The sequence below is a fragment of the Neolamprologus brichardi genome, chromosome 18, assembly GCF_056152115.1.
Source record: "Neolamprologus brichardi isolate AB-2024 chromosome 18, ASM5615211v1, whole genome shotgun sequence".
NCBI classification, from domain to species: domain Eukaryota; kingdom Metazoa; phylum Chordata; class Actinopteri; order Cichliformes; family Cichlidae; genus Neolamprologus; species Neolamprologus brichardi.
Window position 1 is genome coordinate 11,710,835 of NC_142121.1, and position 26,904 is coordinate 11,737,738.

The 26,904-nt window shown below is 41.2% G+C and overlaps 1 protein-coding gene across 15 annotated transcripts in view; it reads right to left on the minus strand.

Annotated features, from left to right (window-relative positions):
- Window positions 1–26,168, minus strand: part of LOC102779458 (supervillin-like) — a 44,642-nt gene extending 18,474 nt beyond the window's left edge. For 3 of the 15 annotated variants that reach the window (XM_087831359.1, XM_087831352.1, XM_087831351.1), the window contains exons 1-18: window positions 25,733–26,168; window positions 23,428–23,491; window positions 22,325–22,416; window positions 22,165–22,222; window positions 21,924–22,072; window positions 18,532–19,363; window positions 13,909–15,204; window positions 13,318–13,488; window positions 13,096–13,133; window positions 12,927–12,991; window positions 12,644–12,780; window positions 12,334–12,429; window positions 10,486–10,777; window positions 9,495–9,560; window positions 7,337–8,048; window positions 4,165–4,681; window positions 1,513–1,645; window positions 195–248 (exon numbers count right to left, since the gene is read on the minus strand). In XM_087831359.1, coding sequence (XP_087687485.1) covers window positions 195–248; window positions 1,513–1,645; window positions 4,165–4,681; window positions 7,337–8,048; window positions 9,495–9,560; window positions 10,486–10,777; window positions 12,334–12,429; window positions 12,644–12,780; window positions 12,927–12,991; window positions 13,096–13,133; window positions 13,318–13,488; window positions 13,909–15,204; window positions 18,532–19,363; window positions 21,924–22,072; window positions 22,165–22,222; window positions 22,325–22,416; window positions 23,428–23,491; window positions 25,733–25,793 — 4,833 coding nt within the window. In that variant the 5' untranslated portion in view covers window positions 25,794–26,168. Of the gene's footprint in view, window positions 1–194; window positions 249–1,512; window positions 1,646–4,164; window positions 4,682–7,336; window positions 8,049–9,494; window positions 9,561–10,485; window positions 10,778–12,333; window positions 12,430–12,643; window positions 12,781–12,926; window positions 12,992–13,095; window positions 13,134–13,317; window positions 13,489–13,908; window positions 15,205–17,448; window positions 17,533–18,531; window positions 19,364–21,923; window positions 22,073–22,164; window positions 22,223–22,324; window positions 22,417–23,427; window positions 23,492–25,732 lie in introns of all 15 variants that reach the window. The other 12 variants (XM_006792388.3, XM_006792387.3, XM_087831363.1 and 9 more) reach the window with 10 other exon arrangements.
- Between the last annotated feature and the right edge of the window lie 736 nt (window positions 26,169–26,904).

The following is a 26,904-nucleotide window of genomic DNA, read 5'->3' on the forward strand; positions in this document are numbered from 1 at the left end:
TTTTTTAGAGCCCCAATGAGTTTATATGATCTAGTATTAAGACCATGTGTTAAATGTTAAATATTAGATGTTGTTAGAGCATCGACAGACCAGCAGATTCAGGAAAAGCAAAAAGCAGCCTCGCACAACATCCAAACAAAACTGTGACAGGAAAACAGAGATCCCACGCCAAGCTAATAACCAACAGGTCTTACCCACAGCTGTTCAGACACAGACAGAGAGGAGTCCTGAACAACCACCACTTCCTCCTGAGGGGTTAAACACAGGGGAAGTACACGTCAGAGTGAGGAGGGGGGCTACTGCTATTGTTGCTAATGGGTTTTAGGGGCAAGATCGCCTTAAGGATTAGCATCCAGCATTTAAGCAGGCGGTTTCAACTCACAGAATACTAATTTTGAGTGTACGAGCTGCAGGAAAGGAGTCCTTTAAAGTGCCCTAGTCCCAAATCCCAAAATTAGAACTTCTTTGAGCTTATAAATGTCTTTCTAGCTGCTGTTTAAGCCAGCAGAGATGCATAAATACTTATAAGAGATTCCCAAAATAACTCTTTCTGTCAGATAAGCTTTCAAGTGTTACCTCTCGAGGTTTAAGTCAAACTTAGCCTGAAGCTTCCCCGATTGTGTTAAAATTCATTTGTGATAGCCCAGACTGCTAATTCTACAAGCAGAACGAGGCGGATGATTTAGTGTTTGCTGTCTGAGGGCTGGATGCCACGCTGGTCGGACACCACTGCGCTCAAACAACAGATGGGCTAAAGGGAATGAAATGAAAAGGAGCACTTAACTGAAAGAGAGGGGGGGCAGAAGCTGGCATGGTAACGATGAAGGATGGGGAGGGAAATGAGGCACTGGTGTTTACTATGTTTAACCAAAACTGTTAGAGCAAAGGCTCTGTAAAAATATACCTGGAGCTAAACGGAAAGTGGATATAACACTTTTCTGAAACAGTGGATTAAATTTATTCCTATTAATTTGATTTCATTTATATTGGTCATGTTATGACATTTTCTGCAAACATTTAAGACAAATGTTGTTTTACAACCACAACCTGTGCCCACTTTACTTAAATCTCCAGGAAATGTAATCCGTGGAGAATGACCTGCCAGTCATATTTGAGCACACACAGTTTTATTCACAGCAATGTAGAAATCACAAACATTTATGCGAGGAGACAGGTTTTAGTGCAGTTTCTCTACATACAGCACGACAAAACTGCAAGTCAGCTGCACAGTTAGTTAATGGGTCTGACTTAATCAAATAAATTAATAAATATAATCACAAAAGTATCAACTGCATAAATGATAATTTATTTTAATGCTGGATACTGGAAAGAGAGATTTAATTTTCATGCTAAAAGATATCACTATAAAAAAATTTTTTTAAAAAGCTACATTTTTTTGGTACTTTCTTCTTTAGCTTAGGTTTAAATTTCCCAAATCAAACATGACTCACTCTAAATGTGACCACAGTGAGGCTTCACAGTTGTTATACTGTATACACAGTAAAGACTAACCTTCTTCTGGCTGGTCTGATCTGTTTCCCATGGCTGAGCTGGCTGCTCGGTGGATGCCACTTTAACCACTTCCTGTTTCTTATTGATCCTGTTCCTCCAGTCCTCCTCGCCACTCTTCTTCAGCAGTGCCACTCTGACATAAGACAAGAGATAATCTTTTAACAGGCAAAAATTAGGCTTTTAATTAATATCCTATACTTATTTTTTTTTAAAAATCTGTGTTCTGTCATTGGACAGTGCCTTGTAAAATTCTTAGGGCCATAGTCCAGAAGCCAATGGGTAACCTCCACTTTTACGATGGCTAAATCCATATATGTGTACAAAATGACAATATAAAAATACATGGAAATAAAAATATTGAGATAATGGTGCTTTTCAAATTTATATATAAATATGTTTTACATATTCGTGCTTTTAGTTAAAATCACAGGAAAGAAATCCTTTCAAGGGACGTTGTTGTTTGGGATAACGTCAGCTTCCATCACGCTGCTATGGTTCATGACTGGTTTAACAATAACCCAAGGTTTTCTAACATCTTTCTGCCTGCATACGCTCCCTTTCTAAAGCCGATAGAGGAGGTATTTTCGGCATGGCGGTGGAAGGTGTACAACACCTTATGTCCGTGTGCACCTCCTCCAGGCCGTGGAAGACGCCTGCCCAGACATATCAGTAGATGCATGCCAGGGGTAGATCAGGCATGCAAGAGGATTTTACCCCTGCTGCCTAGCTAGGGCCAATATAATATGTCGATGAGATTCTCTGGCCTGACTCAAACCAAAGACAGGATGCTGAGGTGGAATAATGTTTTTGGTGTGTATTGTACTGTATGGTACATGAATAAAAATGTCCCACTGTATGTACATTGGTTGCGTCTTTTGTGTTCATCATGTGAAAAGGTTTTTGAGGGGAAGAACCACAAGCAACATAACTTGCCAGTTTTGGGAATACTGGGAATACAATACAACTGACTATGTTGTCGTGCATGTGTTTTTGAGGCCGTGTGTGTGATGTCTGTAGTCAAAGTTTGGTTTTTCAGCAAGAGCAAATGGTTTTGAGTGTAGAGCTTCATTTTGACCTGACAATACGATGTTTGGGAAATTGGGTGAGAAGTTATGGATTTGTGTTTACTGTTTTGAAAATACGAGGCATAGTTTCAAGAAATGTGTTTAAGCAATCGAGAAAAACTGTAACAAAGGCCTCCAAAGACTGCATGAGGAGCCCTGATAACGAATGGCCGAGGGGTAAAGGAAAGTATGTCATCATCTCCTCTCCTTGTCTGGACAGGGCAGAAACGAGGGCATTAGGAGGAATGTGCAAACTCTCAGAGGACTCTAACAGTCCACTCAGCTCTCTGCCAGCTGTGAAACACAGTGATGCTAATAATGAATCTCTCCCACCTCCATGGATGTGAAAGAGTTAAACAAACCTATATACGGCAGTGAAGGACACACAGTCTTATCAGGTGCAACACTACAATGTTAGCAAGCTTTGGCTTTTTTGACTCAGCCAGCAGAAAATATTTAAAATCTGATCTTTGCTGGCATTTAATTTTACACCTTGTAAAGAGCCGAACTCTGATTGGATCCAGAACTTGTGAATCCACTTTGTAGCCTAGCCAGTGTTGCTAGGCTACAAGCTTTAAAGAATTATTTTCTTTGTGAATTTTCATTCACCTAAAGGATCCCAGTCACGGTCATGCGTGCCATTGTTTGTATTCCATGTTTGGCAGCAAAGCCTTTGAAGGTATTTATATTCAGAAAAAAAAAAAGAATTGTCAGGTCTTTTGGTTACACTGCACTTATTTCATTTATGTGAAAAAATGTTTTTGTATGGTTACTGAACCAATTTCACTAAACCCACGCCTAATGCGAGGCTGTGCACTGCCCACCTCTGACTGATTTCTGTAATGCTGAAGTAAAGTTGAGTCTGTGTTCTGATTAATGTCACCGTGAGAGCTTTTGCAGTTCTTACCTTATAAATGGATGAGATCCAATTTTGTGAATTAAGTAAAAGCCACATTTGTTTGGCACCATGTTCTAAGGACCTTTTCAGAGGTCAGGCCTTCTTTGAGCTGATCATTATTAGCTGTAATTTAATTTTTCTTCATGAACAGACAAAGACATAATGAGGCATAACGACAAAGACGGCAGCAATAGACTTCGCAACAGTTTCAGCTGTGTGGTGGCAGACATATCAACTCTTTAATTTCGTAACGATGTAGGTAAGTGTAAATATCATTTTTCTGTATCCGGGGGGTATTACCATGGAACTTGTTCTCTTCTCTGCTGAGATGAGTCAGAGAGGACAATCGTGCTGACATTTAATGATGTTGTGTAACTTTGGAGGTAAGTAGTTGAAGTGTAAATTGTCTGGAAAAAAAGCCTTTTATACCAGATATTGTTTCTCAAACCTGGGCATGTTTTTTATCTCCAAAACAGCTGCCCAAATAAGCGCTCCGAGGGATTACCACCATAGAGTTTTGTCCTTATGAGGACCAGCACCTTCCAGCGTACTAATTTGCTTTTGGGCGTTGTTTTGGACGTTTTAATCGTATCCTCTACATCTTTTTTCCCCCTCTGCTTTTACATCTACAACAAATAAATAAATCTATAAGTAAATTTGCATTAGATGAAACCTTCAGCTGTCACTCACCTCTCCTTTATGGACATTTGTTTGCTGGACATGCCGTCAGACAGCTGGTCTCCGGACTCTGTGGGGGACAGCAGGTCCCCAGAATGATCACTGTGTCTGCCCAAGTCCTCGATGTGTTCCAGGGGCAGGGACTGGGACTTGACGAGCGCCTGGGGCAAGGACTGAGGTTTGGGGGGGGTCTGCGGAGGCACCTGGGTTTTGAGCTGAGGCTGCGGTGCTGTCTGCTGGTAAGGCTTAGGGAGAAGTTGGACGAATCCCTGAGGTTTGGGCTGGGTTTGTGGCGAGTGATTGAAAGGCTTGGGATATGTTGGTGGGGCCTGGGAGTATGGCTGGGGCTCGATGTATGACGGAGGTTTGGGTTGGTTTGGAGGAGGCTGCTGTGTGAAAGGTTTAGGGAGGGTCTGGGGAGGCTGAATGACGGTCTTCTGCTGCTGCTGGCTGCTTGAAACGTGCGACACAGTCCTGGATGACACTTTAGCTATCAGCGGCCTCAATGGCGTGTGGTGATCCGGCACATCTGGGAGAAAAATAGAATGCAATAGTGTATATTAACTGATCAAAATTACAGATATTTACATAAAAGATTATGTGCCACAGGCCTTCCATCAAAACCTGTTGAAAAAATATTAAAAAGATAACTTTTCCATATGTGAAAATATGTCCCACTGTGATTACACTTGTTTGAAATCCTTTATGATACCTCTGGAAATTCCTCAGATGAGCTTGCTGTGAGATGACACTGTTTACCACTTCATCCTTGTGCATGCAAACAATTTTTGGTTTTACAATAAATGGCATACAATTTTTTTTTTATACTTTATATATACAGTGGTTACCATTTAGACGTTTTTTGGAACTCTATTCAACAGAAAATTGCTGAGTGGGAGTAAACATGAATCTGTTTGGGAATTGGGTTAAATTCAAATCTTTTCAACAGCCTGAAATACAACATTACACCTTTCATCTTTTCAGACTTCTACGTTCTCAGATTTCTTTTTCCAACCAAAGGAAAGAATCAAAGCATTTCTATGTTCAACTTTTATATACAGTCTATATCTTGAACTAAGACTTTTCAAACTACATCTGGTTCAGCAGTATTTTCAATAGACCCACCTTTATTGGTGTTAATGCGATGAAACAGTGTAGATGTTAGCAGTGTTTTGAAATAAAAACATATTAGCATGGATGCAGGATCATTTCTAAGCCCTAAAAGGTAAAACTAAATTAAACTAACAGAAAAGTCAAAGTCAACTTTGTTGGCTGATGAATTTAGGGAAGCTCCATCTGATATTTTAGCGCTGGGTTTATTGGAAATGACCACATTGTTCTTTTCACTGAACTGATTATAATTTTGTTTGTCTCTTATAAATTTGAATATATCAAAACGTTCCTGAAGCATTTTTTGAAAGAACCCTTTTTTTGCAAACAATCACAGTGTAAATACTCCAATAATTATCTGGAAATGGATTCACGTGTTACTAAACACAAAGATGAGGTTATCATATATCTATTTGTGCAGCAACATGAAATGCATGTATGCACACAGGGAAACGATTTTGTCGGATTTAAGTTCGAGCCACGTAGTTGCAGACGTTAGAAGACACGTTCACCTCAATATTTTGAGCAAAAGCATTTTTCCCACCAGTGAAAAATGCTTTTGTTAACTTGTTACTCTGCAAGTTATATGTAAGAAGATGAAGCTTTGAGCAACTTTTTGAATATGTTTTGTTGCTAGTGTGCTATCTTATCTTTCTGCCTGCTTGTGTTTTCACCCTCAGAAACATATCTGAGATGCACACGAATATCCTCTGAATCACCTGAAAGCACAGATATACTTGACATACTTTAAAGTGTGCACAAAGTTTTGAACATGGGTATATGAGCTATTAAAAGAAGCTTAATTATTAATGTGAGCAGGTGACAAATGGCCCTTTGGGCAAACAAAAACAGAAAAGCCTGATATGAGACTGTTAGTTCATTACACTCTCTCTGGAATGAGGCAAAGTTAAGAGGGCAGAAAAGTAAATCTATATGTATGTTGACTCAGCAGGGATAGCAGGAATAATATTACACTGGAAATATTTTTGAAAGCAGTACAGAATACCAGAGAGCCTCGCTGCATTACAGTGCAGTTTTCTGTTTCTTTTAAAAAATGTCCACTATACTGATACAGAAAATGAAAATGCTGCATAGAAAGTAAAGTGTGAGATGATCAGGATTTCCTGCAGGGAGGAATCCCAGAATATCCCCACTTAATGTGTATTAAATATACTGTGGAGATACCTCACAGTATGGTGAAAAACTCTGGCCACAGTCAGAAGGACAACTACACAGTAGGCTTAACATGTGTCTTATTAAGGCTTTTAGGCATGTTGTGGTATTTCTCCAGTGAATCATGATAAGCTCGTATAAAGGATCTTACTATAGTGAAGATTTACTCATGCAGAAGTAAATAAGGCTATAGCCTGCAGACAAGCCTTCCATTGTGTCCCTCTTGTCCTCTACCTGCTTTATTTAAGTGCCCAACAATTGCTCTGCACTCTCTCAATGAGTGCTTTCATCTCTGCATGTACTGTTTGTGTGCATGCATGGGAAAGGACCACCCCTGGACACTCTGTGCATTAGTACATAAAAACAGGTCAGGCCTATTTTACTGTAGCATGTGCACAGCTAAGCCACAGGCGTAATGTGGTGCAAAAGGGATGACAGCCCCTGTAGAGGCCACAGCAGTGAGGAGAGACAGTTCTATATAAAAATCTTAGCTGATCAACAGCATGTTAGGAAAGGGCTTCCTCTTTCCAGACAAAGAAGCCACGAGGTAAATTCATGGAAAAATATGCTAATTAGATGCAGTCTCAGACGCCTCTCTCTCTCTCTTTCTGTATCAGCCAAATCAAACACCCCCAGCTGGGACAAGTGTGTGTGCAGCCGGCAAAAACCAATCATGCGTGGGAGCATGCTGCATGAGACAATGAGGATAATGAGAGCAGCCCCTTCCCCAGACATTTCTCCTTCTGTCTTTTTGTCACTTCCGTTCTGTCTTTTCTTTTTGCCCCTTCTGTTTTTATTTCTTTGTCCATCCTTCTCTCAACCCCCCCCCCACCCCCACCCCCACCCATCACCCCAATTATCTCCATCTCTTTATGTTATAATCAACAGAGAAGCTTCCTACCTGAGACTGGGCCACTGCCTCTCTCCTGCTCATGTGTGGAGGAACTGTGCGCTGCTGCAGCCTCCCTCAGGTAGCTTCCTTTTCCTCGTCCTCCTCCCTCTGCTCTGTCTCTGTTCTCGTGGGAGTCTCCGTCTGCGGCTCTCCAGCTGGGCAGAGACTCTGACTCGCCCCCCCACAAAGAGGGCTCGGCAAAGTGCTGAAGCCGGGGATGCTGCTGCCTGTCGTCTCTGTCCCTGTCGGGGGAGTGCCGCTTACCCTTAATGCTGCTGCCTTGGCCGGCTTCTCTGGCTCCTCCCTGCTGTCTTTGCCTCACCTCCTCCTCTTTCGGTGCTCTCCGGCTCTCCTCCTCCTGCCTGTGATCAGTTGAGGAGGTGGGAGCAGGAGGGGCCCCAAATTTCTCCTGGCTCTCAGGGAAGGGACGAGGGGAGGAGTTGAGCTCAGACTCTGGGTGGCCTGGGTCCCCACTCTGGGTCATGGAGAAGTACTTCGGCGCCCTCTCCTGGTGAATGCTGGTGCTACTGGAAGCCTGTTGTTGGGCAGGGATGTAGGTGACGGCAGTGGACTTCTCTAAACGGAGACCATCATCATCACCGGCACTGCTGCCTGACGCCTTGGTTACCATGGCGATGGAGGCCTGGGAGGTGACAGCTGCCACCGATCGAACCAGGGAGGCTGACAGGGGCTCCAGTTTGATCTCGCCGCTATTTTTCAGCTGCAAGAACAGCAGGAGTCGTGTGAGAAAGTCGGGACACAAAAGACAGAACAACAGAAGAGGTGAAGGGATCGATATGAAGGACGGAGGACGTAATACAATTAAAGCAGACAAATTAGAACTCAATGGAGGGATAGGTTGCAGAACGTAGGCCTATGTGGATGTGATGGTGAACAGACAGACGACGGTATGGCAAAGAGGCCAAAAGGTAGAGAAGAAACATGTGGACTGTTGAGAGGAAGGAAAGCAACAATCACAGCACAACTGAAGCCACAGCAGTACCTGTCATTCACACAATTACCTGATAATATACATCTTAGCCACGTCGTCATACTTAAACACGGCTCAGTAATTTCCTTTTAATTACGTTCATACTTTTTTGTTAACCAGTGTGGCATCATGGAGTTATCAGTGCAGTGTAGGGTCTTTACCTCACAATTTAAAGCACCTCAACCATTGTTGTGATTTGGAGTTGTATAAATAAAATTGAATTGAATTAAAATGCATCTGAAATTCTTGAGCAACAAGAAGTTAATGAATACAGACACCCTAATACTTTAAAGTACAGGAGCATGATGAGCTAAAAAATAAAGCTGGATTTAAAATTTGACACTTGATTTGAACCCTTCAAACAAGAGTCAGTCAAAGGATTAGTTAGAAACACACACTGTATATAAAAGACAGCCAACCCCAAGTACACACTTTCCCGATGACTTCCTGACACAACAGCCAAGAGTTTTTGTCTCCTGCTGGGAACAACCTGAGGCTCTTTCGCTTGTTAGGCCAAAGTGTAAAGCACTACACTATGCAGTTTCTCTTTTATATGTCATCTGTGGTTAGGAATTAAACTTTAAAAGCCAGAAAAGTGCATCAAAGCTGTATTGATGTTATCTCCTACATTGTCTAGTTTATGTCTCTTCCTCAAGGTGCTCCAGCACAGGTGGCTTATACATTTACGGAAATAACCAGTCATCAATAACATGCTAAAGCTCCACACCACTACCACACACTGATTTTGTTTGCAATTCAAGGTCTCACCAAATTTCGCACACATTCAGTATCACATCTATCCACATACTAAATCCACAGGTAAGCATTTCTTTTGCAACAGAAGTTACTTCAGGACTAAACAAACTAAAGAGCTGTATTTGCTTGCATTTGAATATCCCATGCTTGTTATGCAGGGAACAAGCATGTCCCAGAAGCAGCAACCATTAAAAAAATAGCCACAGATAACAAAAAAACTCAACCGGAACTTTTAATTACATGCTGTTTTGCAAAGAGTACACACATCTAACACTGAGGCAAAATAAAATTCATTTTTAACCGACACCAAAAGCCACTAGACACAAACACTGGCTTCTAGCAGGACCTGATCAGATCAGTCCTGGCGGGATTTTTCAATGCAACCAATCATAAGCTCCACAAATGCAGCAGGGGTCTTACATGTTCCTCCTGACTGGTCTCTAAGTCACCATTGCACACCGCAGAGGTTACTGCCAGCTCATCTTCCTGTGTGGAAACCAGGTATTGACTATGACTCACTGCTGAGAACATGGTGGAGATAAAGTTGACCTTTTATAAAATATCTCAGCAGGTTATCTTTGTCAGAAGATGCCGGGAAAGAACGTTTTCATTTTTCACCCTTACTAATATATACAGTATTATAAAATTCAGGGTAGCTCTGGAAACAACAACATTAATGTGATAAATGAAAATTGTGTCAGGCCTCCCATTTGTGAACTTCTTGTCATTTGTGACATATGGAGGTTAGTAAAGTTTAAAAAAACACAAGTGCAAAATAAACTCTTTTTTGTGCTATGTAAAAGTCATCCCTCTGCACAGAGAACCACGTCAGCTGTTGCTAAAGCACTGAGGCAAACTGTTCGTGGTGCTCACTGCAGTCAATGGAAGTAACCTGAAAGTAAACTGTTTGCAGGTTTTTCGCAAATCTTACAGCAAAGAAACTCTAGATGATCTATTGTTCATTCTAATTAAATCACACTTTTGTCTGCACATCAGTTCTGCCAGAAAATTGTTAACCTCCTGCAGAAATTTGCTTTTACTCTAGAGCTTTTGTGATAAACAAGAATATCATTCATTTCGTTTTATCTCTACTTACACAATTTCATTGTTGTTAGTTGTAATTGTTCCCTTTGTTTGTTTTCAGCCAATTTTCTCTGCTTTCTTTGCACTTTTTGTTGAGCATTGCAGTCTTTTGTGTTATTTCTTTCAGTCTCTTTTCTATATACTTCTACCAATTTTTGTGCCTTATTTTATGCCTAATGCCATGTCAGTTTTGAATAAAACAAATCTAATTATAACATATGTATTGCACAGAGCTTTGCTCATATATGTTAGAAGAAAAGTAGAAGAACTAGTAGTGGTCGTTAGGGGTCTTTGTATATTGACATTGTAAAAGGTGAAATTATTGTACCTTCTTCACCTCTCCCTGGGTGATAGGTTGAGTCTGAAAACGAGCATTAGCTCTGCGCTGGCGGGTGTCCCCTCGAGTCCCCTCACCAGTCTTGCCTGTAGAATGGGCGAGGCGGTTGAACAGGGCCATTTTCTCAGACAAACTGAGCGTGGAAAGGTCTGGCTCCTCTGGGACACCTTCCTGGCCATTTACCTCCACCCCTGCAGTGGAAGCCTGAGCTGGTTTCTGGTGCTCCTGGCTTTCCTTGTCCTGCTCCTGGACTGTTGAGCCTGGCTGAGAGGAACCCTGAATGCTGGGGTAGAGACAAAGGAATGTCAGTGACCGAGCAACCGGTGTCGTTGATTTTAAAAATAAATAAAGGTTTACTTTAAGCTGGGACATTTTTATACTACAGTGATATCTGCCTTCGACTTGAATTAAATGGAAAATTGTGCCACTGAAAGCACACAAAAATATTTCTTTGAGTTAATAGAGTAATAATTGTTAAAAAAAAAGAAAACAACAACAACAAAACATTATTATAGAGTTTCAAATTTGCTTTTTGATACTTTAACCATCTGCAGAGCAGCATCCTTAAAGTCTGCTTTTTATATACTTTATAAGTTTACCTGATGAGTAAATGGCTGTGTCAGATTACAGTCACAGCAACAGAGGCATAAGCAGATCAGCCCACAGATGACTGATAATCATATAATGCAGCTGAATGTTTGCAGTAGTGTGCTGAGTTAAACCTGGCCTGGTAAACAAACTGCAAGACACGTGAGCTTTAACCTTTCTGATGATATGCAACCTTTTCCTTCACCGAGGTTTGTGACCTGCATGTGAAAATCACTGCAAGAAGCAGTGATGCTTGGAAACTGAACGTTTAAAGTTCTGAATGAGTTATTGTGTAAGCAGTGTCTTCTATCTCCTATAAGGTGCACACAGCAAAGAAGTAGGACATGAGGAGGGCAGAAATAACAAGGTAAGGTGAGCTGGATGAGCACATCAGCACTGCAACCAGGAGAGGGAGACGGAGATTTATTAACCGCAAACAACATGGCAAATTAAATAGGAAAGGGTAGTTAGAAACTAGGTGTGGTTGTGGGTTTTAGCTTTATTTAGAGCGCAAACATCATGCAGATCTCTCCAATTCATATGTGTGGATGTCATTCAATGGAGGGATTTGCTTAAAGCAAATGTAAGGGTTGTTCATGTGCAGCTTTTCAGACTATCTTTTTACTCTCTTTTGTTCTTTATTCTTGTTTACTTCTTGGACCTTCAGTTGACCTTCTCCTCCTAACCTAATTTGGGACTTATCCAGAAAAGCTCAATAGCACGTTTTATTGCCATTTTTCTCTTAATGTCTTATTAAAGACAATTTGTATTTTACTACCTGCATCTGACTTTTCCTGCTTTTGGACTGTTTTATGAACGAACGCACCCAAAAGAACCCCCAACATATCAGTAAATTCTTGGATAACATAAATTATTCCAGTTTATAAATTACCCCAATTCTCTAAGTGCATTATTAAAGAGTATTTTTTTTTATTATTTTTAATCAAGCATACTGGCTAGATGCCTTCAGTACTAAATATATTTTTTTACTATACATTGTAACGCACCCTCTTCTCTATAAAATTCATAAATTTATTTTTATGCTGGAAAACATCCATTTCTCCCTTATGTCAATGCTGCTGCCCTGCATAACCATCTTCTGTTTCAACCCATCCACCACCCCAGCATCCACCCTTTTGGGTCCAGGGAGATATTTTACACATCACCAGTCGTTATATACTTGTCTGAGCAGAGTTGTTTGACTATGTACATTAATATCACACGTACACTCAGGAAAACATCCGAGCCCACCTGATGCTAGTCACACTGGTGCTGCCTACTCTGGATCCGGACACATTATCTAGATTACTGTGGAAAACCGGAGGTTGTGAAGATGTGGCAGGATCACTTAAAGTGGAGAAAAGGACATATATATATACAGAAAAAAACAGTGAAATTAAGGTGACTTAAGGCAGAAATAGAAGTGTCTTGAGATGTGTCAAAGAGAAAGGAAGAAAAAGACAAGAGAGACACAGAAAATTACAGATAAGAGCAGAGAAATGACTTTTAAAAATGAAGGAAAGGAGTAAATGAAAAGAAAAGCTGCAAAATGCCCATCTACCTTGAAGCATTGACCACCTCCTTGTTGGTGACAGGCTGTGTGTGTGAGCGGTCCTGAACTCTTCTCAGACGTCTTTCTACAGCGGCATTTCGTGAGCGTGGTTTGGGAACACCACCGTCCGATGTTTTTTCAAGTTCCTGTATCAAAACAAAATGTATACCTGTTTCAACTTCCGTGTATACTCAGATAACTCACCAAAGGTGATCTAAGCCAAATTTCAGCTTTTGAAACTATGATTTTAAAACAGTTTAACAGCATTAATCGTGTGTTATGAATGATTTACCCTGAAGAGAGACCTCTTTGCAGCCACACTCATCTTGGCTCTCTCATCCAGTTTTTCTTCATCTGCTTTTAAAAAGAAAGAATTATGTTATATGCATAATTATATATTGCAAAAGTTATAAAAAATAGTTTTTAAACTAAATACATTTTCTCTGATAGACTGTACTCGCCTTCAGCATCCTGTAGTTGTGAAGGGCTCAGACGAGACCTGTAGAAGACATAAAAATACATAATTCCTCTAAATTTATACCATATTTCATTTAATCTTTTGACCACGGGACCATAACCTTATGGCCGGTGTAGAGTCATGCTCTTTCATGCCATTCTGTGTTTTTTCCTTTGTCAATGGACTTGTTATAAGGAGTTCCTAGTACAGAAACCTCCTCTTGTACCTATCAGACTCCAAACGCTCTGCAGATGTGATGGGCTGGGTCCTAAACCTCTCCGACATTCGACTGTCTCCTGGAGTGATGTAGCGCCGAGGTCTGCGAACACCCCTGTCCCGATCACTGCTGCTAGACGGATCTACTTCCACAGCTGAGAGATCTACTTTAGTAGTCTCACTTTTGGAGGAATGGATGAATTTGGAAAGTGTGACGAAGACAACAAAAAGGAAAAGTACATTTAAACCAATAATAAAGATGGTTGGTCTTGTTTTTTTAATTTAACATATTACCTTCAGACGCACTTGGGTTAAAAAAATTAAATAAAAGCGGACACTTAACACAGCCTAACTGCAACACAGATATAAAGGTCAGTTACTTGATGGTAACATGCAGCTGTGACCCAACTGTCAAAACAGTAACTAATGCTAGTTTGCAGAAATGTAATGAGACACAACAGTATTTCACACCTTCCATGCCACATAAAATGCATCACCATTATTTTCTCAGATTGACACTGTATTATTTATTTGCACCAGCCTATTAATGTTAGAAAGTTATTTAGCGATGCAACACAGAGCCCATGCTCAGTGGACCTACAATTCTGGTTTCCGGTTTGCATTTTCCAGATAAGAGTGTCGCAGCTGTGCCACTGACACCCTTGTGTCCAGGGTGCCCGTCTCCCCGTTAGCCATTCCTGGTGCAGGGCCGGTCCTGGATGCCTCTCTGCTGATGTCCATACCATACAGGACAGCATGCTGGCTTATACCTATATCTGACATGGAGCGGGTTCGTGTCTTGAGTTTGGACCCTCCACTCATCTCCGTGCTTCTGTGTCTGGCCTGAGGCAAAGAGGAGCCCTTCTGGAGGTAAGCTGAGTTAAGCCTCTGGTGCTCAGATGGAGCCTGCTGCTGCTGCCTGTGATGCTCAGACTCTTGGTGTATTTGGGGATGTTGTTTCTTCTGGGAGTCTTGCTGTTGACGTACAGTCTTATGTCTTTGTAGCTCCAACTCCTGTTGTCTTTGAGCCTGTTGTTGTCTTTGACTCTCCACTTGCTGTCTCACATGGTCATACTTATGTTGCATTTGCGGGTCTTGTTTTTGAAGTTGTGCAGCATTCTGTCTGTTGTGGTGCTGATGCATTAGAGGCCCTGCTTGCTGAATTTGGGGCTCTTGATAGCATATAGGGTCAGAGGATTGATGCTGTCTGGGCTGCGATGATCTAAATGCTCTTTCCTCTAGGCCGTCATGGCCAAGCTCTCTCCTCCATTCTCTGATCCTTTCAACATTTCTCTCCCTCCCCCTCTCCCTTGGTCTCTCCCAATCCCAGTCTTCCTCACCTCGGCTTGCCCTACTTCGTTCTGGACTTTTGTTCTGCCAGTCTGCATCTTCATGTCGTCCTCTATGTGTGTCATCCACACTCCTTTCCCTTCGCCGTATCTCTGAGGGCAACACAGCTTTCCTGCTCTTTAACAGGCCCTCTGTTTGGGCTTCTTCCTTTAGGGCTTGCCTCGCTTCCAATCGTGCCTCCCTGTGGGCAGCATAGATTTGGTCAGAACTAACTCTTCTTCGTGGTTGTACTTCAGGGGGTTCAGAAGGTTTGGCACTTGGTTCTAATGGAATCATGGCCAAATAGGGCTGAGAGTCCATAGCAGGGCCAGAGTGTTGGTAGTCGGAGTTCGAAGTAGGGTAGGGTGTTTGCCCATGGATCGGATGGTAGCCTGGGCTGTGCTGAGGCTGCGGAACTGTCCTTTGCTGGGTGGGTTCTGAATGCTGTCGCGTATATTGAGCTGTGCTCCCTTGAATACGGTGTCTGTTATCCTGGTGCCTATCAGGACTGCAGTCAGGAGGCCTCTTGACCGTTTCATCCCTGGAAAATCGTTCCCTTACTCGGATTCTTGGAAAAAGGAATGCACAAGGGAAACTGAGCTTCCAGTTCAATTAGAAACTACTATTTCCTCTAAGCCCAAAACTCAACTCAAACACAAGGGGATATAAGTGGTAATCCAGAGTTCCACTAAAAAATAAATAATAAATAAATAGAAATAGAAATAGAAATTAAAGCCCTTACCCAATTTACTCTGAAGTTTGTGTCTACCTGTTCGGCCCTCTTCCATATGCACATTAACAGTTTGCAATGATTGCCTTCACTTTCACCATCAAAATTGGCAACTCTTCAACTTTATTTTAATTTTTGGGAAGCTGCATGTTTCCAAATCTGCCACACGATGGCACTTTGTGTTGACAGTCTGACCCAAGGAATGCAAAAGTGTCAACAATAAAATAAACTTGTTCCTGGTCATGTGGCCGGCTTGATACACTTTGGCCTTAAGGTCATAGCTGGACATCTAACATCAAAAAGGCTGTGTCAGACTGACAAAAAAATTCTTTCTGTGTAAGTTTGTAATATATGGTGAAATTACAAATCTGAATCAGAAACAGTGCAATATAAAGGTGCAAAGGGAATACTCGCCAAATTCGGCACTATTTAATCACATCCAGTATAGCTGCCTTACACAAAGTTTGGTAAATAATTACATAAACTGACAACAGTTGTTTTGTCTGAAGAAAAAAACCCATCAAAACCTAATTTCAATTCCATTAATTCCAACTAGACAATGTCAGACATAAAGAACACAAACATGAGGCTATCACAAGACCAATTCCAGCTCTCAGGTATAGCATGTCCTAGGTTTAAATTTGAATCCAAGTGTCCCTCTCTCTTTCTGATGCCAAAAAAGTCAGTCAAACTATTTTTATCTACAACTTTATAACCCTTGGTTGCTAAAGGTTGCACTAATCTCATTGTACACCACTAAGCCACACATAATTGATGTGCCTCTGCTTTATCTGACATGGCATGAAAGACCTAAAAGAGTCCTTCTTGTACTCTAATACCAGCTAGAATAAGCAGCTGACAAGGACAAACAGAAGTCACAGTCATTTGGGTGCATTCAAGAAAAAGTGATTAAAATAACCGCCCTAGAAGAACCAATAAACTTTACAAATAAGCACCATTATTTTTGATGTTGCTGTGATGTGCTGTGATGCATAATAGTCTAATGAAAGGTCTGACTAAGTCATATCACACCTTGTTAATTTCACTTATTCATTCGAGTGTTCATTTGAGAATTTTAGTGTTCATCATTTCACCAGCTATTTGCAAACTGGCTGTATTTCTTATTTATGCCACTGTCCTCTCCAGAAATCCACATATAGCCAAAGTCTTCACACTTTTTTTAACAGCAAAACTCAGTTTTCTACCAGTTTACCTCACAAAACCATTTTAGAACATTTTAAAACCATTAATGTAAGCTCCTTATTCCACAACATTATAAGTAAGTGATTCAGTGTAAGACTGAGATATAGTTTCATAGATGCTAACAGGCCAGAACCTGAGGAGGGGGCGTGTGAGTACAGCCTTGCTGACAAGTGCCAAGTCAGTAGGTCTGCGACCGACTCAGGTCAGGGTCTGGAGTTTTCAAATGTTGTCACCCCATCAACTCCGTTTCACTAACACTTATCAACTGCTCGCCAAATTCTAGTGACTATTTCAAACTGAAAATTTCAAACTGATCGTGTGAGATGTGGTTTTAGGTAAATCTTTGAATTAAAAAATGTTAGAAATTAAAGTTTGTCAGTTGAAAAAGGAAAAACCCTCAGAACACCAAACAACTGTTAAATGAGAGACTATGATGTCAATTATAGTGGGAATTATTAATGAATTAAAAATAATTGTGAATAGTTATGCTTTTGATGTATGGAAAAGATTTAGCTAATTGTCCACTGGAAACATTTTTCTTTCAAGTTTATTATGTTATTACATTTACTTGTCACAGTATTGTCAGGAGTATTATATTATATATGTAAGCAGGTTTCAAAATTGTTCAAGGCTTTATTCGAGGCTTTTAGGAAAATTGCACTTAAGACATTTCAAACTCCTTCTGCACACCATTATTCCCAGAAAAGGAGTGGATTAAAAGAAAAGCACAGCCTGGTTTTTACCTGAAAATATCACATGAGCAATCATAACCTGGACTTTATTTAGTGCCTCAGTGCTGTGTTATAAAACCACATGTACCCAGTGGACAGTGGGCAATTGGTGGGGTTTCACGCTAATGGCATCCCAAGTGGACTGTACCTTGAAGGCCAGGTGAAGTCTGTCTGAGCATCACTCTCTGAGTCTGTGTTGAGAGACCAGTCGCTCTTTGACAGGGCGGCCAGGCTACAGGATGATTTCATGCATCAGTATCAAACCCTGAGAGAAACTTCTTCTCAAGTTCTTAGAGACCAAATGTGCACTAAGCAGCTGGACTGTGCGACAACTACAACTACAACAAGAGTCAAGTTTAATAAGTAAGAACATCATTTATAGGCTTCATATAAGATTTGGCACAGTGTCATCACCCTGAATTTGTTCACATCCATTAAGCGTCTCGTTCTTTTTGTGGTGGCGTCTTCAGGTTTATAATAGAAACTGACAAACTCTTAGCTTAATGAACCAGGCTGCTGTTAAGTGAGGTTCGCCTCTAAAGGCAAGCAAAATCCAGCCCTGTAATCATCCCTCTCACGTACAACCTTTCCTTGATGAGCTCCCCAGAGCCTCTTTCTATGTGAAACTGGAGCAGGCCAAGTGTGACTGAGCTGGGCCCACAGTCCAGAAAGATCCGAGCACTGACACAGTGGTAAAAGCCACGAGCTAAGAAGCTCAGCAGATATTGGGGGCCACAAACTCCACAGATTATAGATTTTGAAAAGATAAAATACTTCTTTCAAGCTTTTTTTTTTTTACAAACACCAAATTCTAACAAGATTGCAAATAAATATTTTATAATAATTTGAATTTGTAATGATAAAAAAGTAATTAAAAATTAGCATATGAAAAGGATTATTAAGAAAATTAACTGAAAGAGAAGCATCAGAAATGTTATGGTATGATCACCTGATGAACTACCGACAGCAGTAAAAAGTATTTGCAGGTGCATGGAGTAAAACCAGTCAAAATAGGAGAATCAATAATGTTATGCTAAATTAGGAATACAATAACAGAAGTTTAGCTAACAATAATTTATGTGGGGTGTTAGTATTTATGCAGTATTTCATTATTCTAATCTAATTTTTTGGAGTTATATTGACATATACTTGTGCTGTATTTTGGTATTAGTGTAAAAGATAACAAAGTTTAACCTGACTGCATGCATTTTGTTTTATTTTGTCATCTTACCCCTGCCTGTTTAGGATGCTCTGGGCCTGCTGCTCAATGAATAAATCCCCAGGTGAGATGCCGTAGCGGGTGGAGGGCAGGGATGCCCGGCGGGCAGTGCGAGGGGAGCTGGGCACTGCTGCAATGCTGTAGTCCCGGGTGGTGGCTGGACTTGGCTCCTGCTGGGCAGCATCTTGCTGGTGGGGTTGCTGTTGTTGTTGGGGCTGGGCTGGATGCTGTTCCTGAGTCCTTGTTCTAGAAGAGACTGAGCGCTCCTGAGCTCCACCACGCCGATAGTTCTCCATATTCATCACTCTTTCCCGTTCTGAAAATCGGCTTGGTCTTTCTTGAGAAGGGGGAGGGGCTTGGTTTGACTCGGAGGAGCTCGATGTGCTAACAGGCACAGGACCTGGGTGAGTCCTCATGGAAACCCTGCCTACTCCAGAGCGGTATGGCACCCTAGGGTCGCGTCCTTCTGTCTCTACTTCTGGTCTGTCTCTGTCTCGCCTGGCAGTAGGTTGTCTGTCAGCAGAGTCTGGATCGCGCCTGGAACGGTAGCGTGGTATATAATCGCTGTCCGCTTCCTGATCCAGGAGGATGCCATAACGCTCTGAGAGCTGGCGACGGCGCTCAGCTTTGTAGCGGGCGATGCGCTCAGCCTTAGAACTGAGGTTGGTGGATTCTGTGGGGCCAGATGTGGGTGTAGAAGAGGTGGATAGTGTTACTGGGTCAACATAAACCAACACTGGCTCTGGGCGGCTGCTGCCAGCACCACCTTTGACCTGAGGTGACCTGTCAGGAGATGACACCTGCTTCTGTGGAGCCACCGTCTCCTCTCGGCTGTAGCGTTTCACTGTGGTAAATAGTAAAAATACTTCATTAATTATCAGCAATAACCCTGGAGAACTAAAAATGATACCAGAATCATGTCACACGGATGTAAACTGTAAAATGTTGAAGCTGAGTCACACTTACACCAGAACAATGCTCAAGAGATCAAGTATAGATTCATGTGAAAAAGAATGTTCTTCACAGAACTCAATGCAGGCCTGTGAAAAACTAGCGTATCCCTAACAATTCTTTAAGAATTAAGGGGATAAGTAGATGCCAGGTGCTGCTAATCAAATGCATTTTATTAACTGACCACCAGCGAGTGTGAGCAGGACTATAACAGCCAATATTTTGGCAGGTTGCTGGTCTGGAGCATTCAGGTGTGTGATAATACAATGACATAATCCCAGGACAGAATCATTCCGGCACAGACCCCAATCCAGTCTGCTGAATGGCTTTGGAAAATGTGAAGGATAAGCGAAAACCCTTAGTGATCCCATATGTCTCAGGAGTATTGGAACAGTTGAGACGCATTTTTTGTAAACACCGCATCTCCATGGCTTTTAAACCCTAAAACACGCGGCGCAAAAAATTGGTCTGCCCCAAGGACCGGGTCCCCCGACAAACAGAGTAATGTAGTGTACGCTGTTAAGTGCCAGGAGGATTGCCAAGACTTATACATCGGGGAAACCAAACAACCTCTGGTGAAACACATGGCATAACACAGAAGAGCTAACTCCTCAGGTCAGGACTCCGCAGTCTACTTACACCTACAGGTTTGAGCGGGGAGTCAAGGAGGCCAATTATGTAAAAAGGGAAAGACCATCACTGAATCGAGGAGGGGGCCTAAGGGTACATCTGTCACCATCTTACAATGCTGTGATTGCCGCCATTCCCCAACTCTCTGTGAATGGTACTCATGGCCATTGATCCGTGGTCTTTGATCAGTGGTTGTTGATCAATGGTCATGAGAATTTGCATATTAATGATCAAGGAACTGACCTCCCAGACCATTGTTCATTCAGTGGGCTACTTCCAGTCATTGTGCAATTGTGCTTTATAAGGTTGGGGAAACTAGCAGGCAGCTGAGACTGAAGAAGTCACTTGGATGAGTGATGAAACGTTTCTCCCACTGAAAACGCAACCTCCAGGTAAACAGATTCAACTTTTTGGGAAGGATGGCATAAATTTTGGACTTTTACCTGTATTTTAACAGGTTTTCCAGCTTTCTTTCCAGCTTTCATCTTAAAGTCTACAGGCCTCAGTTAGCATGGTATGGCTTATTTGGAAGCACTGCCAGGAGAAAGCCCAATTTCTCTAAGAAGAACATGAGCATGGCATAGGTTTGTTATGCTGCATCTGAACAAACCACAAGACTTCTGGAACAATGCTCTTTGGATGGACAAGACCAAAGCGAAGTTTGGCCAGAACGTGCAGCACCATGTTTGAAGAAAAACAAGAGACGTATAACAAAATAAACACTTCAGACCAACTGTCAAACACGATGGTTGAGGGTTGATGATTTGGGTTTGTTTTGCTACAGGGTCTGGGCAGTCGACCATAATTCAGTTCACCAAAAGTTTACCAATGTATTGTAGCGTCAAAGAGCCCATTAGTCTGACAGCTAAAGCTTGGCCAAAATTGTGTCATGGAACAGGACAATGATCCCAAGCACAGAAGTAAATCTACAACAGCTTAGAGTAGCTGAAAACCAAAATGGTCAAGGTGTTACGGCGACCCAGTCAAAGTCCAGACCTCAACCTGATTGAAATGCTTTGGTGGGACCTCAAGAGAGCTGTCCATAAACAGATGCCCACATACCTCAATGAGCTGAATCAATGCTGTAAAGAGCAGTTGGCCAAAACTCCTCCACAGTTATGTGAGAGACTGATAAAGTCATACAGAAAACTACTACTGCTGAATCATAGAGTGATTGTGTAGTCCTGAGAAAACATTCCTTTTCACATGATTGTACAAAATACATTTTTTTAAAAACACAGATGCAGTTTACACAAGTGTGACATTTTTCTGATGTGGCGAAACAGAACATTCTCAGACATTCGTATCACTTTTTTACTTTCCATCTTGCAAACTGTGGCAACATGCAATTACAAGCAGTTTCAGGGGTGCTTGATTGCTCAAAGGTATGTTGAGATAACACCAATTCTGGGAATACACGGACTGACATTGCATCCCCGATGTGGTTTCATTCCATTATTTCAAGAGCTCCAAATTGTTTCAGAAGTGTCATGTTGAGTTTTTGTATTTTAAAAGCTGACAGGATTCCCTATGTTGTTCCTGAGGCTGACTTCCTGTACTCTCCATCTGATCTGTGCATGCTGATGCACCTTGCATAAAAAAATTCTGTTATTCTGAGGATAGGATGTCTTAAAGAGGGAGGTTTCCCCTTGTTTCAGACAGACAATGAGCTGTGGGTCTGCACAAAACCCAACTATGCCAACCTACTCTAATAGAGTCTATTAAAGCATATATAGAGTTAGAAATGAGGTCCTCTTCAATTATTGAGACATATTTCAGTAGTCCAAGCAGCACAGTTCAGCAATGCATCATCCCATGCTTACCCATCACGCAAGGCTCACAGGGGTCTGAGGCGCGGGTGTATCGTGGGGGATCCTCCTCAAGCATCCTGTTGGCGACCAATCCACCAGGCACCAGTGCAGGTGGTGCATCACTTTCAATGCCCTCCAGGCGCCGGGCTATCCTCTCCTTCCTGTTGGAGACAACATACAGCAGGTGAAGGTTAGAAGTGAAGTAAGTCTTTGACATGTTTACATCAAAATACGTTGTCATTCTTGAAAATACCTGTTCATTCTCAAATCCTTTGTGACCGCTCCCTCAAAATATTTCTTCAACTCTGAAACTAAAAGTAGGACCAGAAATTTGAGTCAAAGAAATGGCATGACTAACTAAACATTAATTTATTCTGTGTTATTTTTTGTAAGTGTTTAGAAGTGAAGCCCACCTTTGGGGAGGACAACCAGAAGTTTGGCATCTGTATCTGAAACACTCTTGACCAAAGCGGTCTTGTCATTCAAGGAGAAGTCACTCTGAAAACTGAAAAAGAAGAGAAGAAGACACAAACCAATATGAAACTTATGACGCAATAAACTTCTATTCTTTTAATCAGGAAGTCTAAAGTCAACCCAAAGAAAACTAATAATGCTCTAAACCTCTTTAGCCTTCACAACAACTCTTCCTCAGCTGACCTGTCCTAAAGAGGTAAAAGCAGGTAACGCTGAAGCTCAGCTGGAATAGCTTCTATTAAGATCCAACTTAAGAAAGAGGTCATCAATTCCTTAATTAGAAACCCCCAATTAAGGTCTTCTCTTAGTGATTTTATTTGGCAGCATGAACAGATCACACAAGCCAGGATAATTAATCTCACCCTTCTTTTGTCTCCAGTAGCTTCTCCAACTATTTTATTCATCACTTAAACATAAATCTTAACATCAGTTGTGTGCGTTAAAGTTCTGGAAGTGATGCTGAGCTAACGTGATGTAAGAGTAAACATAAAGCTAAAACTGAACTACATTGTTCATGTTTACATAATCAGAATTAAATCTCATTGAGCTGCTCTTGTCATCTTTTAAATAAGATTTTAGGGTGCTACTCTTCATTTTTAGGATCAGATACCTTTAATTTTGTCTTATAATTTATATAGAAGTGAAGCTATTTAGCTTGTAGCCCCAGAGCACTAACGCTGTCCTGTAAACTAATGCAAAACGGAGCTTGGTGCACAGTGGTCCCGAAGGAGGTATTATAGCTCTAATTCCATGTGAACTAAAAGGTTTCTTAGCATAAGCTGGTCCAGGCATCTCAGCTTTTAATGGTTACTAAGCATGATAAGCTAAAGCACTCGAGTAAGTAAATCATATAGATCGGTTCAATGCGTGCCTAGATAACAAAACATAAAATGACAGTAAATGCTGCATATCATTTACTTTAAGTAGCTACATTGTAGGTAGCTATATAAATAAATCCACCTGCTATAAACCCATTTTTAAATTGTTTTAATATTGGTATCCCATCATGATTTCACATAAAGAGAGTTTATTCTTTACTGACCTTAAGGTGTCTGTTGGCAGCGAGGTGGAGGTACAAAGTTTGGTAGATGCTTTAGATCCAAATCCTGAGAAGAGAAACAAGACACAGTTAAACTTAAATAATAAATATATACATATATATGTTGGCATTGCAAGTACTGAAGCATCTGTATCAAAATAAACTGTATGTTTCACAATAATGCATTACAGAGTTCTTTATCCATTAATCAAAGACAAAACCTGAAACAAAATTTAAGAAAAGGAACAAGAAACAGCTCAATATGCGTCATAAAGAAAGTTTTTTAAAACCTTCTGAACAGCTGATAGAGCTATTTTGAACTTTAAAATTACATCTAAATGTAAAAAAACAACTACAACTTTACAATAAAACAAAAGAGTGGCACAATCTTTGCTCTATTGTATTTACAAGCATACAATTCTGGTAGCATGGTTGTAGCATACATGGTATAACTATGCTATAATTGTACTGCTTAGAGACAATCAAGAAAGAATGGAAAAGCCTTGTTGCTTTGATCACTTTCCAGAGGTGTTAAATCCTGTCTAGCTGCACATTAAATATGTGTTTTTGTGTTTGAAACTTGTATAAATCCACGACTGAATTGCTCGGTCTTTATCCATATTTGATTTCAAAAGTACTTCAAACAACATACATATCCACCAGTGTTGCTCCGTGGAGTTTTTTTTTTATAGTGTACTATAACACCTACCAATCCAACAATCAGTACAAGACATTTAGCCTTATATTATTTTTCTTTTGACATTTAAAGATGAGGCAAATCAAAACTTCAACCCATTCACAATCTAATTTCTTATGAGGAAACAACAACCTTTTACCAACATTAGAAACTCTCTTTACATGGACACAAGAATTTAAGTTAAAGTAAACAATGACATTTAATGCAGGAAACAAAAATCAATCAATAAATAACTTAATCAATATTAAATGAAACCATGTCCAGCTTTGGACAAAACACCTACCAAGCTGGAAACAGACAGACAGATACATTCTGAAATAATTCACAGGATTATTTTGATGGGAAAACAGAAGACCGATATAAAATAGGTTGATAGTATAGAGCGATTAACCAAGAGTTGCTGCTGTGCTCTTCTCAAACTAAACACTTGGTTCATTTCTCACAGGAAATTTCCAACCCCACAATGAGCTCACTTAAAAAAGAAAACTCCAAGTTCACATCCAGTTCCCAAATGATATCTGACCTTCTCGCTCACATGTCACAGCAACAGCAGTCTGTTGTAAAGTTGTATCCCAGTATAGGGGACCGATCACATTACTGCTCCAGACGCCTCCATAACATCTTATTTTGGCCCCCGAGTGACTGTGTGGCAATGCTGTGCAACTTTTGTTTTGCAGGGTAGGAAGGAAGCGTGGATGTGTAAAGATGTGGTTCTGGAGAAGGCAAAATCCTGACAAGTATCAAGTTTAAGGGTTTCTCGGTAACATGTAGGTGACTTCAGAGAAATCAGAAAAAACAGAACCCTGTTAGACTCCTTCATCTTATAATTTATGCTCTTCTCTGTTTACAAAACACAGATTGCTGAAAAGCTGTCCATGACAACTTCTGTACTCTGTACTTCTGTATTTTCACATGTGCGATCAATAAACGCCATAACCTTTGGCATTATCTGTTCTCAAATCCACAAACATTCAGCGTTTTCACAGCCTGTGGGAATTCGTAGAGCTGCATGTATCTGTCAGTCTGTGATTTCACTAACATACTTCCTCTGGTGGAAAGCCCCTTGTACAGATGTCAGCTTGTCTTTCCTTGGAAACGCCTGCAGGTTGTCAACAAAACAAGCAGCACAAGCATCAAAGCTGGCACTGCCAGAGAGCGGCTTAGGCTGCTGACGGTCCTAAAGTGAGCGTGGAGAGGAGAGGGATTTTCTATAAATATTCAGAGGTGCAAAATAGACTCCCTGAGTGAACTAGGGCTTTGCTTTCCACACAGTCTCTTCCCATCATACACCTTGTGATGTTTTTACAAAGCGTTTCATGAAGAGTGCATTTACAAGATAAGGCATCCACAGGAGCATCTACCTGTTGAAATATAAAGTGCTAAATGAGAATAGCTAAACCACACTTTTTAGTATCATAATCTTAATTTTAAAAGAATTGCATAGTTTAAATCTCACATCACAACTGTTTGATCCAACCAATCCAACCTCTGTCACTTTTCTTAGCTAAGAGCTAAATTGCATGGATCTTCCAAGCTAATCTAGACAGTTAAAGGTATTCAAGTGGGTTAAGAAAGTCTTCCTAAAGCCTCTTCCTCTTCAGCAGGCCTTACCTGTGCCAGAGGGCTGCACATGGTTCACATGGTAACTAGAGATCCATGGGTTTCGAAACATGTTTAGGGAGAAGAACAGAAGGATAGCCTACGCCTATACTCCCCTCTGGTCACAGTGGTGGTAATGGTGGTGGACAGCAGGAGTGGCAGCAGTGAAGATGAAGGTTGCTACCAGCAAGCCGAAAAGGAGGGATGGAGGTGGTGACACGACCTCGCACGCACACACATATATACACACACGGACACGCACACAGTTACAGCAGAGTGACAGGCCAGAAAGCAAGCTACAGCCTACACAGACTGGCAGTCGTGCAATGCCGGTGTGTATGTCGGTGTGTGTTCGTGCACGCAAGCGAGCCGAGAGAAAGAGAGAGAGACAGCACAGCAGGGTGCTAAAGCAGCTCAGAACCCTAATCAGATTACAGGCAGAAATTAGCCTTGATGATGAAAACTCTGGAACAGGATTGGAGGAGGATGCCAGGAGGACTGCAGGTGGTGGTGTGGGGCCCAGGACTACTGGAAGTCAGATGGTAGCTTAACACTCGCATAGTAAGGGCATGCTTCAGCCAACATTGCCAAGTGCCATCAAACTTCTATAAACTGAAGCCAAACACTGCATTAATATTATGATTAGGCTCTTAGGCTACGTTCAAACTGCAGGTCTTAATGCTCAATTACGATTTTTTGATCAAATCCGATTTTTTGTCTGCTTGTTCACACTACAAATAAAATGCGACAGCAAACGCGCTCTTGTGTGAACCCTCAAAGTGGCCCGCATGTGCAAAAGAAGATGTCACACACAGTGTGCTCTGTTTAGACCCAGACCAAACAGTATTGTTTGACTGATGGCCTTAATATAAAGACTTGTTTCGGACTTTACGTTTCCCAATTTTGCTTTAAGTTCTAAAGTTATTTTGTTATTTACATAATAATGATCCTTATTGCTGTTTTAGAGAGGAGCGGTGCTTCAAAGGATAGTTGGAAATGTCTGTCAGAATCTGCAGATTATACAGTACAAATAAAATGTTCACATTTCTCCAACTTTGTCTTCCCAACAGTTTCACTAACATCTACACGGGATGGCCAGGAACCTTCTCGGGCACTGATAATTGGTGTCTGTCTTGTGTCAGTGATGTAAAAGACAGATTTAAAGCGACATGACCGTTCAAACA